General features: G+C 42.0%; 1 protein-coding gene across 1 annotated transcript in view; it reads right to left on the bottom strand.

Moving 5' to 3' along the window:
• The window catches only part of LOC311236768 (cyclin-dependent kinase 9-like), a gene marked incomplete at both ends in the record, with an annotated part of 71,225 nt that overhangs the window by 20,140 nt on the left and 34,683 nt on the right, over positions 1–16,402 (bottom strand). The window contains one exon of the mRNA XM_084324522.1: positions 14,085–14,233. Within this exon, the coding sequence (XP_084180648.1) occupies positions 14,085–14,233 (149 nt within the window). The remainder of the gene's footprint in view (positions 1–14,084; positions 14,234–16,402) is intronic.

Raw genomic sequence — 16,402 nt, forward strand, 5'->3', positions numbered from 1 at the left:
CTGATTTGGGAAAATGGGAGAAAATGTGTATTTTCATCAGTCTGCATCATTGGTTGTCTTGTGTTTGGTGAATGTATTGTATATTTTCACGTTCTCTGTGTACAGTACTTCACTCTCTTTCCATTTTGGTTGAAGACAGGTGAACTCACCTGCTGCATTTTTATAGTGCTTAAACCTGATTGGTATATCTACAATTAAGCAATGGTGTGTTTGTGCATCTGATGGCTGTGTTTAACCAATTGGCTCATATGTGTGGTAATTTGACATTCTGTGTCTAATGTAATGGAAGTGTGTTTAGTGTTTTGCAAATCACTGTGTGTATTGTTTTGCAAAAAGTGTGAGGCTGACATTGTGCTTATAGGGGTGCAAATCTGGGCCTACGTTTTGCTCCTTGAGTGTAAGGTTTTGATAATTATGTAATACTTTTGATTTGAGTGTTTATGCAATTGAAGAAAACTGTAAAGACTAGAGATGAACTGTTTATTTCTTTTGTACATAGGCTGTGCATAATGTTTGTTTGTTTGTTTATTTGCTTATGTGTATGATTCTTAACTGTTTTTATTTTGTTATTGGTGTATATGTGTGTATGTATGTACAGTATATGTATATATATTATATATATATATATATATATATATATATATATATATATATGTATATATATGTGTATATATGTATATTTGTACTCCTGTTGGGGCCTCTTGGACCAGATCAATGTTTTATCTGGCAAAAGGTTAAATAAATAAATAAGAAACTGATGATTTGGTCCTGTTAACTTTGAATTTTCTATGGGAACTGCCCAGATCCCTCTCATGGACATGGACCTCACTTTGAGAACCTCGAATGATTCGAGTTCTTTAGTATTCATCTCTAATTACTCTAAAATTGCGTATATCTGTGTTTAAAAAAAAAAAAAAAAGGGGGGGGGGGGAAGCCCCCCTCCACCCCCCCGGGCTGAAGCCCCCAATGTTTTCTAACCCTAAAAACGCCCTGATGTGCAATACAGTGGAACAACATATAATAGAATCAAAAAATGGTAACATGGAGTGACATCTCGGTATCTGTACATAGTTATTTACAGAGCATATGGGACATGCTAGTTAGCTTTGGTAGTGCAATACACTGTTCCTGTTATTCTAATTTAAAGTGTCCTTTCCTTTGGCCATAAGTGTGCGTGTGTGCGACATGAGTGTGTGCCCGCTCATGTTAAAGTGTTAAGTGGCTGCTCGTGTGTGAGCGTGCACAGCGTGCGTGTCGTGTGTGTGTTCATGTGTGCTTGTGTGTGGATAGTTCAATGTTCTGAGCACTCAATGTTCATTGTTCATGGCTCTGATGGCCTGGGGGAAGAAGCTGAGCCTAAGCCGCTCTGTCCGCTCTATCAGCTGAGTAACAATGTTCATCAAAGTGTTGAGTGCTACAGTGTAGGTTAGTATATTAGGACAAGTGCATACCTACATGTATGACCTATATCTATCTACTACTTTTGGATATGAGCATTTTTTCAATACCCAACTATGTAGTGGCCGCTTGTCGCTAGGCTAGGCCTCCTGCTGGGTCCATTCACTGGAATAACAAAGGAATGACTGGGCCTTTGCTCCAGGTGTGAAATGGTTCTAGTGACAATGATCACATTGAATTCTGGGAGTGTAGTTCTCTCATCAGATAGCTGAATGAACTTGGATCAAGTTCAAGTCCTATCCTGAAAAGTAGTTAGGATTTTACCAGAATGTTTGATAGGACATTGATTGAAAACTATCGTCTCAAATTTGACAATTGATGGCTTATTTTGAAGGTATGAATCTGTAATTTTACATTATGTAACAAAAAAAAAGAGAATATTCTGAGAAGGTGGAGCTAGAAACTTTAGACCTCAGGGGGTTAAATACCGGAGTGGATTCCATGTTTAAATACAGAAGTGGATTCTATGTTTAAATACAAAAGTGGATGATTTACCACATTCAAAATGCTTTAATTAAAACATTTTCTAGGCATGGACTTTGAACAGTCTGCCAATTGTGTAAAAAATATCCCAGAAGAGATATGTGGAAAAGATCCTGAAACGTTTTGACATGCAAGAATGTAGAACAAGGGAAACACCATGTGATCAAAAACTAGACTACCAAGAGGATGCTCAGAGATTGACAGATGTAAAAATGTACAGAGAAGCTGTAGGTAGCCTCATTTATTTGACAACATGTACTCGCCCTGACCTATGTTTTGTAGTTAGTAAATTGTCACAGCATTTTGCTGACCCCACAGAGGAGCACTGGATTACAGCAAAACACATTTTTCGTTATCTCAAAGGTACAGCAGACAAACAGCTTTGTTTCAGAAAGAGCAGCGAGGGCTTAGGGCTTAAAGCCTACAGTGATGCAGACTGGGCAGCAGACACCACAGACAGAAGAAGTACCACAGGGTATTGTGTGAGTTTGAACACAAACAGCTCACTGGTTTCGTGGAAAACAAAGAAGCAGCCCACAGTGGCACTATCAACTTGTGAAGCCGAATATATGGCTCTAGCTATGACAATACAGGAATGTATTTATCTAGAACAACTGCTCGAAGGAATGGATACCTATGTATATAAGAAAACTGTTGTTTATGAAGACAACCAGGGAACCATTGCGATTGCTAGAAACCCTCTGTGCCGACAGAGGTGTAAACATGTCGATATAAAATATAATTTCATCAGATCTGTCATTAGAGAAGAAAGAATGACACTGATTTATTGTCCAACAGACGACATGGTAGCAGACGCTATGACGAAACCTGCTTCCAAACTGAAATTGAGAAGGTTTGCAGAGGTCATGTTTGGTGTGTAAATATTGACTGTTATGTAGTATTGACTGCCATATTATTTTTGATGCTCTGAGCTGTATTATTTTCTTTGTAAAATTGTTTTTGAAGAAGTTGTACAGTGTACTAGACAACCATAAGTGGGAGTGTTAAAGTTAGAGGTTATATATGATTGCAAGTAACTGAGTAACTGTCTAACTATGTATAACTGTTTCCACTGGAGGGCGCTATAAGCGGAGCTGTTAATGCTGCCGCCAGGTAGAGGGTATATAAGGAGATGCCGACTCCCCCTCTGTCTCTTCCACCTTCGCTCTCATAAGAGAAGGATGTCTCATGTACTGCTGTGGACCAATGAGAAATAAACCACGCCGTTTAATGGCTAAAGATAGAAACCATGCCTCATGAACATATTATTGTCGCCCCATAGCAGACTCTGTCAACAGCGTGGCACTCAATGTGTTAAGGAATAACAGGCCTAGACTTTTTTTTGTAAAAAATCAAGCACTTTAAGCACTTCAAGGACCTTGTGGGAACCCTGAATAGTGTACAATAACTGCACTAGTTCAGATACTCATTACTACTGTGCCACATAGAAGTGCTGCTTGGGCTGTTGTTGACAACTATCCATGTTTGTGAAATCTCTGATTGTACATCAACAGGGCATATCTTTCTTACTGCATCAGTCATAGGCCTCATAAACATACAGTACATTGGCTAGAAAAACAAAGATTTACAAATTTTGGGACAACTTAAGATTGTATTTTGGAACGGTTCTGGGAGGATGGTGAAAAAGGTTACATAAGATCGCAGAAGGGGGGAAATATTGAATTTCTTATTCTTTAGGGTGAACTGCACCCTTTAAGATCACATGCACCCCAAAGTTGTTGAAATGGCCCAACTTGGTCGGTTTTCAGGGTGCCGACATATTCAAAGGAATGCAACAAAACACACAGACGTTCAAGTCTTGAGATGTTTGACCATTTCGATTTCACAAAACCTGTATTACTGTAGAAACGCTGTTCTTATTTAAACCATATTTTTTATGCATTTTAACTCATTCTGCGCCACGGGTCGGGGCGCCAGAGGGCGCTATTACGCCAGCACTGTAAGTCAATGGGGCGCTTTGTTCACTTGCGAGCAGTGTTGGGACTAACGCGTTACAAAGTAACGCGTTACAGTAACGAAGTTACTTTTTGCCGTTCTAGTACTCTAACGCATTACTTTTTAAATTCAGTAACGCTGTTACCGCTACTAAATGGTTTGTTAGTTCGTTACTGCGTTCTTTTTATGTAGATTCATAGCGAGCGTCCTCCTAACTCCGTTTGATTTCGCCTGAGTTTGTTTTGTTTACAATAGAGAGAGTCTATTTCTTTCCGTAGCCGCATTTCTGGTTTTCGCATTTCTGATTGGCCACTGACTGACGTTCTCTGACGTTCTCTGACCAGAGAGCGTCAGTCAGTGGCCACTGGCCAATCAGAAATGCGAAAACCAGAAATGCGGCTACGGAAAGAAATAGACGCTCTCTATTGTAAACAAAACAAACTCAGGCGGACGCTCGCTATGAATCTACATAAAAAGAACGCAGTAACCAACTAACAAACCATTTAGCAACTACTTGGAGAGATAATTAATATACAACATGGAAACGAGATAAAGAACATGTTTGAGGCGCTGCTGGAGTCAACTGGACTAACGTTACTACATCTCGACCACCGCAGACTTTGGTGAGTGCAATGTGTTCACTGAAACTCAAGTTGATCAACGGATTTTGACTGTACGAAATCTGCCAGGGAATCTCATAATACTAATCAAACAATATAAATATAGTCCTTTCATGCACAATTGATATCCTAACTATTCTAACGTTGCAATGCTTTGATTGATATCTTAAACAACGTTGCAACTTGCAAGATGGTGAATGAATGAATGAATGAAAACTTTATTTAACAGATTGCAGAATGGGTACAATACAGTACGGCTCAATACATACAATTGGTAAGGGGATGCAGACCTGAGAAAGACGTTTGTCTTGTTTCCATCAGGGTCCCCCATTTTCAATTCATATAGACATTTATGACATACACAACATACATGACATTTATGGCATAGGGACATATAGGTATTTAGTACTGATACATTTGTGACATAAACGGTATTCAAATATACAGTACTGTTACCACTAGCTTTGGGTAGGGCGTTCCACATTGTTGTGGCATAATTGCGAAACGTGTTTAGTCCCTTGTTTGAGCCGAATCTGGGTTTTACATGATTTGTTGAGCTTCCTCTGGTGTAGTGGTTGTGGTATTCACTGACCTTTGGGAAGTATTTTGACATGTACATGGGTACCCCGGTCGTATAGTGTATCTTGTAGACCAGGCCCATTGCAAGTTGCTGTACTCTGTCGTCTACTCTAAGCCATCCTAGGTTGTCAAAGTGGGCAGGGGTGAGGTGGGTTCTGGGGTTCAGGTCAAGTAGTAGTCTGACCAGTTTGTTTTGTGATGTTTGTAATTTTGTTTTAAGCGCCTTTGAGGTGCTTTGGTACCATGAGGTGCACGCATAGTCGTAGTACCCTTGAATTATAATGGTTATAATGAAACGCTTCGGCGACATCAAGGCTGTTCCTTCAACCGGCGCACTTCTTATTATATCGACTCGGGACAACATTTGTTTGTGTCAGATTTGTGTTTGTATCTAGACCACATTGCTTAGCAGAGTTCGGTGATGTGAATGGAAACTGTCAAGTTGATCAACCGATTTTGAGTATCTGGGGCATGGGACTCGGGAGCAATTTTTTTTTTTTATTTTTTTTTTAAATAACTAAATAGTTACTTTTCACAGTAACGCATTACTTTTGGGTGTAAGTAACTAGTACAGTAACGAAGTTACTTTGAAATGAAGTAACTAGTAAAGTAACTGAGTTACTATTTTTCAGTAACTAGCACAACACTGCTTGCGAGTGCTTAAAATATATCTTATAATAGTGGCGGCTGGGTGGCGCAGCAGACATTGAGCTACTCACCAACGCAAGAGACACCGGGTTCGACTCAGGCTGCCGGTGCTGTCTCCGGCTTGGGCCAGCCGTCATACTAGGGCTGGGCAATATGGCCTCTAAATGATATCACGATATTTTTTGGCTTTATCGCGATACACGATATATATCGCAATATTTTGACATTTTCTCTAAAGCACTTAAAAATGCTTGATTTAACCCTTTGATGGATACGGTCACGCAAATATGATGATTATAATAGTCCCTGCAACATAATGTCTGCATTAAACCATGAAGATGCTTTCAAAAATAATTAAATTATATCGAATCCGGCTGTCAACGTTGCCTCCGGCTTGGCCGGCCGTCATACTGGCTCAATTGGCAGTCAGCGGGAGGGTCGTTGTAAACAGCGACTCCTACAGGTCGGTCAGGGCGCCTGCACAGCGAGGAAGGGAGATGGTGAGGGTAGTGTGAGCCTCCCACACGTTACACCTCGCCAATGAGAGTCCGCGCTGGCAGGTGAAAAGAAGTGGCTGGCTGACTCCGCATGTATCGGAGGGGACATGCGATAGTATCTATCAACCCTCCCTAGACAGACCAGTGGGGGGCACATGCGAGCAACGACCAGGAAGGGGAGAGGGGAATTGGCACGACAAAATTGGGATGGGAGAAAAACACAGAAAAACAGGAGGAGAAAAAGTGGATCAAAAAATAATAATAATAATTAAATTAAAAGTTTCAAAAATTTTAAACAAGTAGTCTACTGACACACTAATACAGAAAAAAGTTTATTAACATCTAAGACAATTTATATAAAAACTCTTGGGTGCCTAAGACTTTTGCACAGTACTGTGTTTTCTATCCACTTTAGCCAAAAATACACACATATATACTGTATGGATGAGGGTTTGTGCAAAACATCAAATGTCCACGATACGTTTAAAAAGTGTATCGTTAATGAACTGTACCCAATATTTATTTAATATCGTCATATTGCCCACCCCTACGTCATACTAATTCAATTGGCAGAATTAGCGGGTGGAAGTCGATGGGTGGTAATCTGGACGTTGTGGACAGCGACTCCTACAGGTCGGTTGGGGACGCCTGCACAGCAGAGACAGGAAATAGCGGGGGTAGTGTGAGCCTCCCACACATTACACCTCGCCAATGAGAGTCCGTGCTGGCAGGTGGAAAGATGCGACAGGCTGCCTCCTCGTGTACCGGAGGGGCCACGTGATGCAAGGCTTCTATCCTCCATACAATCGGCCAGTGGGGGGCATATGCGAGCAACGTTCAAGACAGGGGAGGGAAGAATTGGCACATTGGAATTGGGATGGGAGAAAAATAGAAAGAGGAGAAAAAGTGGATCAAAAAAGAAAAATATATCTTATATTATATCTATAAGAGTGAGTTGTTTCCAGTCAACATGTACAAAACGGATTGTTTTTTCATCTCTACATTTCCGTTTTATACCGTTTTGAATAAGAGTAGTTTTGGTGATTTCTAGTAATTCCAGGAAAAGACGCGATAATAGCCCTTTAGTGGAATACACAAAACACGTTGTAATTCTTCGCCTGATTATTGAATATTCCTGAAATCAACGCTAGATCATCATTATTATCCTTCCTCGTGCAAGAATGAAAAGAGGCCTGGACCGCCCCCCCTGTTGCAACTATTATATAGATAATATACATTTTCATTACAGACTCATAAAGTAAAATATAATACACACACATAGTTTAATTGGTGATAACGTTTTGTTTTATTTGTTTTTATTTGCTTTAATGACATTGAAATTTTGCCACAAAATAACACATTTGTCTTTCAGCACCACTCAAGAGTGGACAGCTCCTGCCAACACTGCAGCCGTGCTGAGTTGCATGTGACCAAATTGATTGCTGTATTGGAAACAGCCGTGATATGTTTGGTGCGGCTCGTCAAGCACACATAATGTAAAAGGATTTTGAACTGAACTGAACTGAAAAGAACTGAACTGAACTAGAAATTGTAACTAATAGAAAATAAAAGAAATTAAGATTTGATTCAAAAGAAAAGCAACGACTGGACATTCCTGTTTTCATCTTTGTAACAAACGCTGGTGCCGAAACCAGGGAGGAACAAAGAAAAGAAGTGCTTTGAAGACAAAGAAGGATCAAGGGAATGTACAGACATGCCTACAGCAGCGATGTCCAAGACACAACTAAAGAAACTACTTCTGAAAAGAGGGGTGGTAAGGACTGCGATAACAAAGTTAATCAATGTGATAGATGAGAAGACAAGAGTGTCATTAGAAGATGTGGACGCGGATTATGAAGAAATATTGGACATGCTTGTGGAAAAAGAAATTGCATTGAAAGCCTTGAACACAGAAATTGAAGACGGAATTGAGGAAGAGGATTTTGAAGATGAATTTGAGGGTGTGCAACGATATGAAGAGGATATTTGTGCGCAAAACCAAACTGAAAAAGGCTATGAGAAGAAAAGAAGATGACCGTTCATCAGTGGGCTCCAACAAGGGATATGGTTTTGCAGTCAAACTCCCGAGACTGATCATTGACAAATTCAACAGAGAAATTAGCCTATGGCAAACATTCTGGAGCCAGTTCGACATGGCAGTTCATAGAAACCCAGACCTCAGCCAGGCTGACAAGTTTAATTATCTGAAGTCCTATCTCACGGGAAGGGCTGCAAACGCAATCACGGGTCTCGCATTAACCAATGAAAATTATGATGCTGCGATTAAAATGTTGGAAAACAGATTTGGCCGAAAGGATCTTTTAATCAATGCCCATATGAATAAGTTATTAAACTTGACCCCGGTTAAACGTGCAAACGACACAGTTGCCCTACGAAAACTATATGAGATCGAAATACAAGTCAGAAGTCTGTCAGCGCTTAAAGTCGTCTCTGAAATGTATGGTAGCCTACTCTGCCCTATCCTAATGAAAATGGTGCCAGAGAGCATAACGCTCGCGTTCAGCCGCCAAAGAGAGGAAGACGACATGTTGGAAGTAGAGGGCTTAATGAAATTCCTGAAAAGAGAAGTTGAAAGCCGAGAAAGAACGGCAAACTTGATTGATCTGAACCCACAAATTGACAAACCTTTATAAGAACAGAATTGTCACGCAAACTAAATCTACCGGTAATAGGCTCAGAGGTAATACAATTACACACGTTTGGTAGCCTACAACCAAAACGAGTGCATTGCAATAAAGTACGGGCAAAATTATCCGATGTGAGAAATGGCCAAACAATCGAAATTGAATTACTGGAATCACCACAAGTGTGCACGTCACTAATGAGTGTACCCGGAGAGCCATTACGCACGGAGATGGAAGGAAAAGGAATGCTGTTGGCCGACGTAAAGGTCCACGGAATGGAAAATCAAGATGTGGAAATATTAATCGGATCCGACTACTATTGGAAAATGGTCTCTGGAAAGATTGAAAGACTACAAGATGGACTAGTGGCAGCTGAGAGCAGCTTCGGATGGCTCATTCAAGGCACGGTAACTACAATGCACGTCAGCACCATAACCAACGTTGGAGTGATGCATGTCAATGTAGATAATAAAATACTGTCTGAACAGTTGCGCTTATTCTGGGAGCTAGAATCCCTGGCAATTAACCCTGAACCAGAAACTAAGTTGAGCGCCAATGATGAAATTGCCCTGAAACAATTCAAAGAAACCATTACGCACAACGGAGAACGTTATGAAGTGCAACTACCAATGGCCGCACAGATACTTTGAAACTGTCATCGAACTACAGAATTGCAGAGAACAGGTTTCAACGTCTGATGAGAAGATTCAAACATGATGGTAAACTCTTCACAAGATACAATGAGGTGATCGATGACTACTTGGAGAAGAAAATCATTGAACCAGTCAAAACCAATACTACCGGTAACCCATTGTACTACATGCCACATCATGCTATTGTGAAGGAGGACAACGACAAAAGTCAGGATTGTATTCGATGCGTCGTCACATGATGGAAATAGTGACTCACTTAATGACTGTCTATTAACTGGGCCCAATTTGAACCCTGATTTATTGAGTGTTCTATTGAAATTCAGGCAACACAAAATTGCTTTCATGTCGGACATTGAAAAGGCCTTCCTACAAATCTCAATAAACCCGACAGATCGAGACGCACTGAGGTTCCTGTGGACAGACAAGACACCTCATACAGAGAATGAAAACGAACACAATGAATGCATAATGAGGATGACAAGGGTTCCATTTGGCGCGACTGCCAGCCCATTCCTGCTGTCAGCAACTATCAGACATCATCTGGAGGGATTGGAGTCAACATACCCCTCTACGGTAAAAGCATTAAGAGAAACTCTTTATGTGGATGATTTCATAAATGGAGCGGATACAGTAGAAGATGCATACAAGTTGTATAAAGAATCCAAAATAATCATGGACAAGGCCGCGATGAAGATGTGTAAATGGAAAACTAATTCGCCTGAACTACAGAACAAACTACAGGAAATGAAATTAGACCAGAATGCCCCAGTCAAGGTTCTGGGAATGACGTGGAGAACGACATCGGACGATTTCATGTTTGATCTGACAAGTATTCTACGAGAATCAAAGAATACAAAATGCACAAAGAGGACAGTCCTGCAAACAGCCGCCAGGCTATTCGACCCTATCGGGTTCCTGTTACCATTCACGGTGAGGGCCAAGCGACTATTCCAGGAAACATGGGAACGAGGCCTAGAGTGGGATGAAGACTTGCCCACCGATTTAAATTCAAAATGGAAAGAATGGTATGGAGAGTTACAAACTGTCAAGACTATGGTCATTCCCAGACCCTACGACACTAGAAACCCCGAGTTCAATCACAGAGCGACAACTCCACGTATTCTGCGATGCCAGTGAAACCGCGTACTGCGCCGTAGGCTATTTACGCACGGTTGGGAACGATGAAAGCACGTTAATATGCGCCAAAACGAAGGTAGCCCCTTTGAAGAAGGTGACGCTACCAAGACTGGAGTTATTAGCGGCTCTAATAGGAGCGAGACTTTGTAAATATATATTGGAGACCAGAGACACACCGATAAAAGCTTACCTTTGGACAGATTCAACAATCGCACTTCACTGGATAAAAGGCTTCGCCAACCAGTGGAAACCATTTGTTGCAAACAGGATAGTTGAAATCCAAAAGCTTTCCGAGCCAGAAGATTGGCGACACTGTCCTGGTAAAGATAATCCAGCCGATCTAGGCACGCGAGGAATATCCGCAGAAAACTTAAAGACTCAGAGCTTATGGTGGAATGGACCACAATGGCTAAGAGACGCAGACCCCCGTCAAATTGAAAAGGAGACCAATGGGCATAGCCTACAAGAGCCCATTGAGGAGACTGTCAAACAGTACCACGTTGTGACCAAAACGAAAACGTACCTAAAAGAAACTGCAATTATTCCGCTTGAAAATTACAGTAGGCTAACTACAGTTCTCAGAATTACTGCATGGGTAAACCGATTTGTGCATAACTCACGCAATAAAAGTAAACGCCAAGGGCCACTAACGGCAGTGGAAATGAACACAGCAGAGTTATACAGGATTGCTGAAACGCAAAAAAGAGCTTTCTCACAAGAAATGAAGGAACTGCAAAAGGGAACGGATATTCACAAGCACTCGAAAATTAAATATCTAAACCCATTCTTGGATAATTGAGTAATGCGAGTTGGAGGTAGATTGCAAAAATCGAGACAAGACACCTCATACAGAGAATGAAAACGAACATAATGAATGCATAATGAGGATGACAAGGGTTCCATTTGGCGCGACTGCCAGCCCATTCCTGCTGTCAGCAACTATCAGACATCATCAGACACATTCAGACAATGCACAGACATTTAAAAGGGCATCACAGGACTTGAACGAAATATGGAAGTCAATGAAATCCAAACAAGTGAAGGACTTCTTTGCAGAAAAACGGATAACCTGGAGGTTTATTGTGGAAAGAGCTGCATGGTGGGGAGGTATATGGGAGAGTATGGTGCGTTCAGTCAAGACCAGCCTCAAAAGAATCGTGGGAAAGGCATTTCTGAGCTTCGAGGAACTGCAGACCTTTCTGACTGAAGTGGAGGCTGTGATAAATTCAAGACCGCTCACTTATGTGGACCACGAAAGCGAGGTGGCACCTCTTACCCCAGCTCACTTCCTGGTAGGAAACCGACTGACGACACTACCACCACAGACGGTAAAAAAGAATTTACATTTACATTTAGTCATTTAGCTGACGCTTTTATCCAAAGCGACTTACATGTTCTGTACGACAAGCCATCAGGAAGGGCACAACTCTATCAGCTGAGCAACAATGTTCATCAAAGTGTTGAGTGCTACAGTGTAGGTTAGTTTATTAGGACAAGTGCATGACAGTAAGGTTTTTTATTTTTTTTTCAGATAATGGTTGAAGAAGTGCGTCTTTAGTCGACGGCAAAAGATTGGACGTGTTTCGGCTGTCCTAACTGGGGTGGGTAGTTCATTCCACCATTGTGGGGCAAGGACTGAGAATAGGCGACTTCTCTTTGATGACCCTCCCGGAGCTTGGATAGGAGTAGGTCTGAGGCGGCCAGAAGATGCAGAGCGTAGGGGTCTTGAGGGTGTGTAGTTAGAGACCATTGACCGGAGGTAGGCGGGAGCGGTTCCCTTTGCCGCACGGTATGCTAGGTCGAGGGCCTTGAAGCGGATTCGTGCAGCAATGGGGAGCCAGTGCAGGTCCCTAAGAAGTGGGGTGACATGGGCCGACTTCGGTAGGTTTGAGATCAGGCGGGCCGCTGCGTTCTGAATGAGTTGAAGAGGCTTAGTGGCAGTGGCCGGGAGGCCAGCGAGCAATGCGTTGCAGTAGTCGAGGCGGGAGATGACTGTTGATTGGACGAGGATGACTGTTGATTGGACGAGGTAAAAGAGTCAAACATACAACAAGGAACTCGAAAGGACATGAACAAGAGATGGCGGTACAGAGAACGTCTCGTCAATGGATACTGGAATCGGTGGAGAAGTGAATACCTGATGGAATTAAGATCTGCTCACGCATCCTCCATAAAGAAAACAACACCATTGAAGGAAGGCGATGTGGTACTAGTGAACGAACACATGTTGCCAAGACAACTCTGGAGAATGGGTAGGATACATGAAGTATTCCCAAGTTGTGATGGCAAAACTAGAAGTTGCTCAATACAGTTGCCAGGAAGAAAAATAATCAGACGGCCAATACAGTTATTGCATAACCTTGAGATTAATTGATGAACAGTGTTCATCGGGCCGGAGTTTATTGCAACTATTATATAGATAATATACATTTTCATTACAGACTCATAAAGTAAAATATAATACACACACATAGTTAGTTGGTGATAACGTTTTGTTTTATTTGTTTTTATTTGCTTTAATGACATTGAAATTGCACTGCGTGTTTGCCACAAAATAACACATTTGTCTTTCAGCACCACTCAAGAGTGGACAGCTCCTGCCAACACTGCAGCCATGCTGAGTTGCATGTGACCGAATTGATTGCTGTATTGGAAACAGCCGTGATATGTTTGGTGCGGCTCGTCAAGCACACAGAATGTAAAAGGATTTTGAACTGAACTGAACTGAAAATAACTGAACTGAACTAGAAATTGTAACTAATAGAAAATAAAAGAAATTAAGATTTGATTCAAAAGAAAAGCAACGACTGGACATTCCTGTTTTCATCTTTGTAACACCCCCCCCCCCTCCTGCCACACACAGCCACACATACACACACAGAGACAGCGTTGATCGGGGTAGAAATAAATATCAGATCAACGATCAAATTTATATATAGTGTTCTTACCTTGTATCTGATGTAATGCAAAAGAAATAATCCTATTATCTGATCGCCATTCCAAATACTGCTCGTGGAGGTCCGTACCACATTACCGACCGTTACACTGACGGGCGGGCGGGTTTACTGTTCCATGCCATCGTTGTTGAGGCCTACCTCGCCTGAGTATTTAAACCACGTCGGCGCGGCTCGGATCGTCCCAGAAAAGAAACACCATTCCCAATGGGGTGCAATACCAGCTGGAAGGCGTACGCGGCGGTATTTGCCCTTTTGCCAGCTCAGACCCATTCCCAACGATAACATCAGGCTGGATGGATGAAAATGAATGGATATCGCTAATAAAAGAAATAACGATTAAAACCTGACTATCATCGGGTCTGGCGCTGAATGAGTTAATGACAACTCTCATGTGCGCATAGTCACCGTTAAGAAGAAATGACGCAGCAGCAGCGTTGTCATGGTGACTTACCTCAGCAGTAATGGAGCCACACAGCTGGCTGATGAGGGTGAGCTGGTGCTGCTCCGTGTTGCCCTGCATGATGGGACTCCTGGTCCACATCTCAGCCATAATGCAGGCTGCACCCCACAGGTCTACAGGAGGCCCATAGTCTCGCTCGCCTAGCAAAGAAACAGCCTTTATTAACCACTTAAGCCCGATCGACCCGGTACAAGGTTTCATTTCACATCATAAATAGATCAATAGTCAGTATTAACCTCCTAAGCCCGACGTGTCCGGTACCAGACTCAAGCCATAAATCCATCTTTAGACTGTATGAATAAAAGTTGCATTTCTTTTCACATGTAGCCAAGAGTAAAGACCCTAACCAGGTCACAACAGCAGTCATAGTGTATATTTTCAGCAATATGTTTGTTTACCAATAGGTTAAAGTGTTATTAGTGAACTATTAGTTTTTTAAATGCATTAATTTACAAGTGATTATCGACCATTTAGAATTTGCGTCGCAATTCTGTTTGTAGTCATATGAGGAGACGAGACCTTGAGCTTTGAATGAGCATTGAAATTTCAATAGCTCATGCCAGCTTCCTGCAAGCAAATGACTTGTGGATGAATTCTTTCTCTCTCTTATTTTTCGGGATTATCTACCACAAAACTGAACGTTATTGGCATAGATTGGAGTGCAGTTAGTTTGTCTACCTTCTGTGAACGTTTTGCAACAATCCGCATTGCAAACAGATTCTTATATTAAATATATTTATTTTGAATGAATTTGTAAAGGATAGTGTAACTGAGGGGTACAATTCCCTGACTGTATGGTTAGATATGATACTTACTACCACTACCTCTTGTACTTTAGACTCTGGCCACCCAGTACTAGGTATGAATATGTTGAACACTCCCACCTGATAAACGGATCCAACACAAATGTACCAAATCGAAAGTTTGAGTTTTAATACATAGCAAAAGGTATGTACAACGATCACTTAATTACATTTATGATTTGAAATAGTATGCACTTTTATGGCAAATGAGTATTCGTAGGTAGATCAATATCGAATGTCCAATCTCTGATTGCGCAGGAAGCAAATATACAACCTGGAATATTTAGGGAACAATAGCAATGATACTTGAATGATTATATAGCTGGATACACTAGGGGAAGGTTCCGACTGCTTGTAGGACAGCTGGAGGGGGGGGGGGGTTAGAGAGTCACTGGCTGGATCCCGTCTGGCCGAGGGTATCTTGGGAGAGTCCACAGTTGTGCGACACGGTGCCCAACGATCCTCGATCCACAGATGAATGCAGTTGGACCCTCTGTGGCCGGCGTCCTCCGGTCCACGACGGAGAGACGTGAGGCAACCTCACTGTGCAGAGCGCCGTCTCACCTGTCGTCCTCTCCGGGGGGGGTATTTCCAACACACCGCAGTGTTGGCCTTTATCCATAGAATAATCAAAGTACTCAAAGCATAATCCAAGCCGGGGAAGGCTAGCCGTCGTCGGTAGAATAATCCAATATACAGGTCCACTCGCTCTTTGGCCTGGAGCTCCTCGGGTGCAGCTTCACGTGGGGTCAACCACCCTGGATAAGCGTCCAGCTGATGCCCGAAACGATGGGGGTGCTGATTACTATAGAACTCTTACCGCACGAGGCACTATATATGAATAGACTATTATTAGCTTAATAGAATACGTCCAACTCGACGATATAGTGCCAAATATGACTATTCAAATATTAATATACACGATGTCTCAATGCCGATACTGGGCCGAATTGGCCTTACTGCCCACACGTGGTTCGCGGGGAGGCTTTTGCGTCTGTCACTCTGTTGGAGGGTAATGAACTGGACTAAAAGAAAGCTCTACTTTAATAGCGCAGTATATATACGCACTATGAACAAATAGTACCATTAGTGGTGCGGTAGACATATTCCTACGCGGAACTAGGACTTGTCCATACATGTTGAGCGGTACGATTGAACCTGGTCTGAGGGGTATGGCGACCTGGCACCAAGGTCTCGTCCAATGGTAGAATGGAGACTATTATGGGATGTTCAGTAGACTAGAAGGGATATTCAATGCATATTGTACAAGGAATATACAGGGGATATCAGGGGATATACAAATACAATTAAATATATATATATAAATAAATATATATATTCGGTTTAATCTGATCCTTCAGAACAGCCGCCCCCTAATTGGTCCCAACCTAATTAGTTAAGCAGAGACAGATTAACCGCACTGTCTACTACTCAAGGGTTCGCTGTAAGGGTCAGTCAACTCACAAAGTCATAGGGTCATGGTCATCATCGATTGTGTCTGGGAGT

This window comes from Notolepis coatsorum, assembly GCF_963971535.1.
Source record: "Notolepis coatsorum genome assembly, chromosome: 11".
NCBI lineage: Eukaryota > Metazoa > Chordata > Actinopteri > Aulopiformes > Paralepididae > Notolepis > Notolepis coatsorum.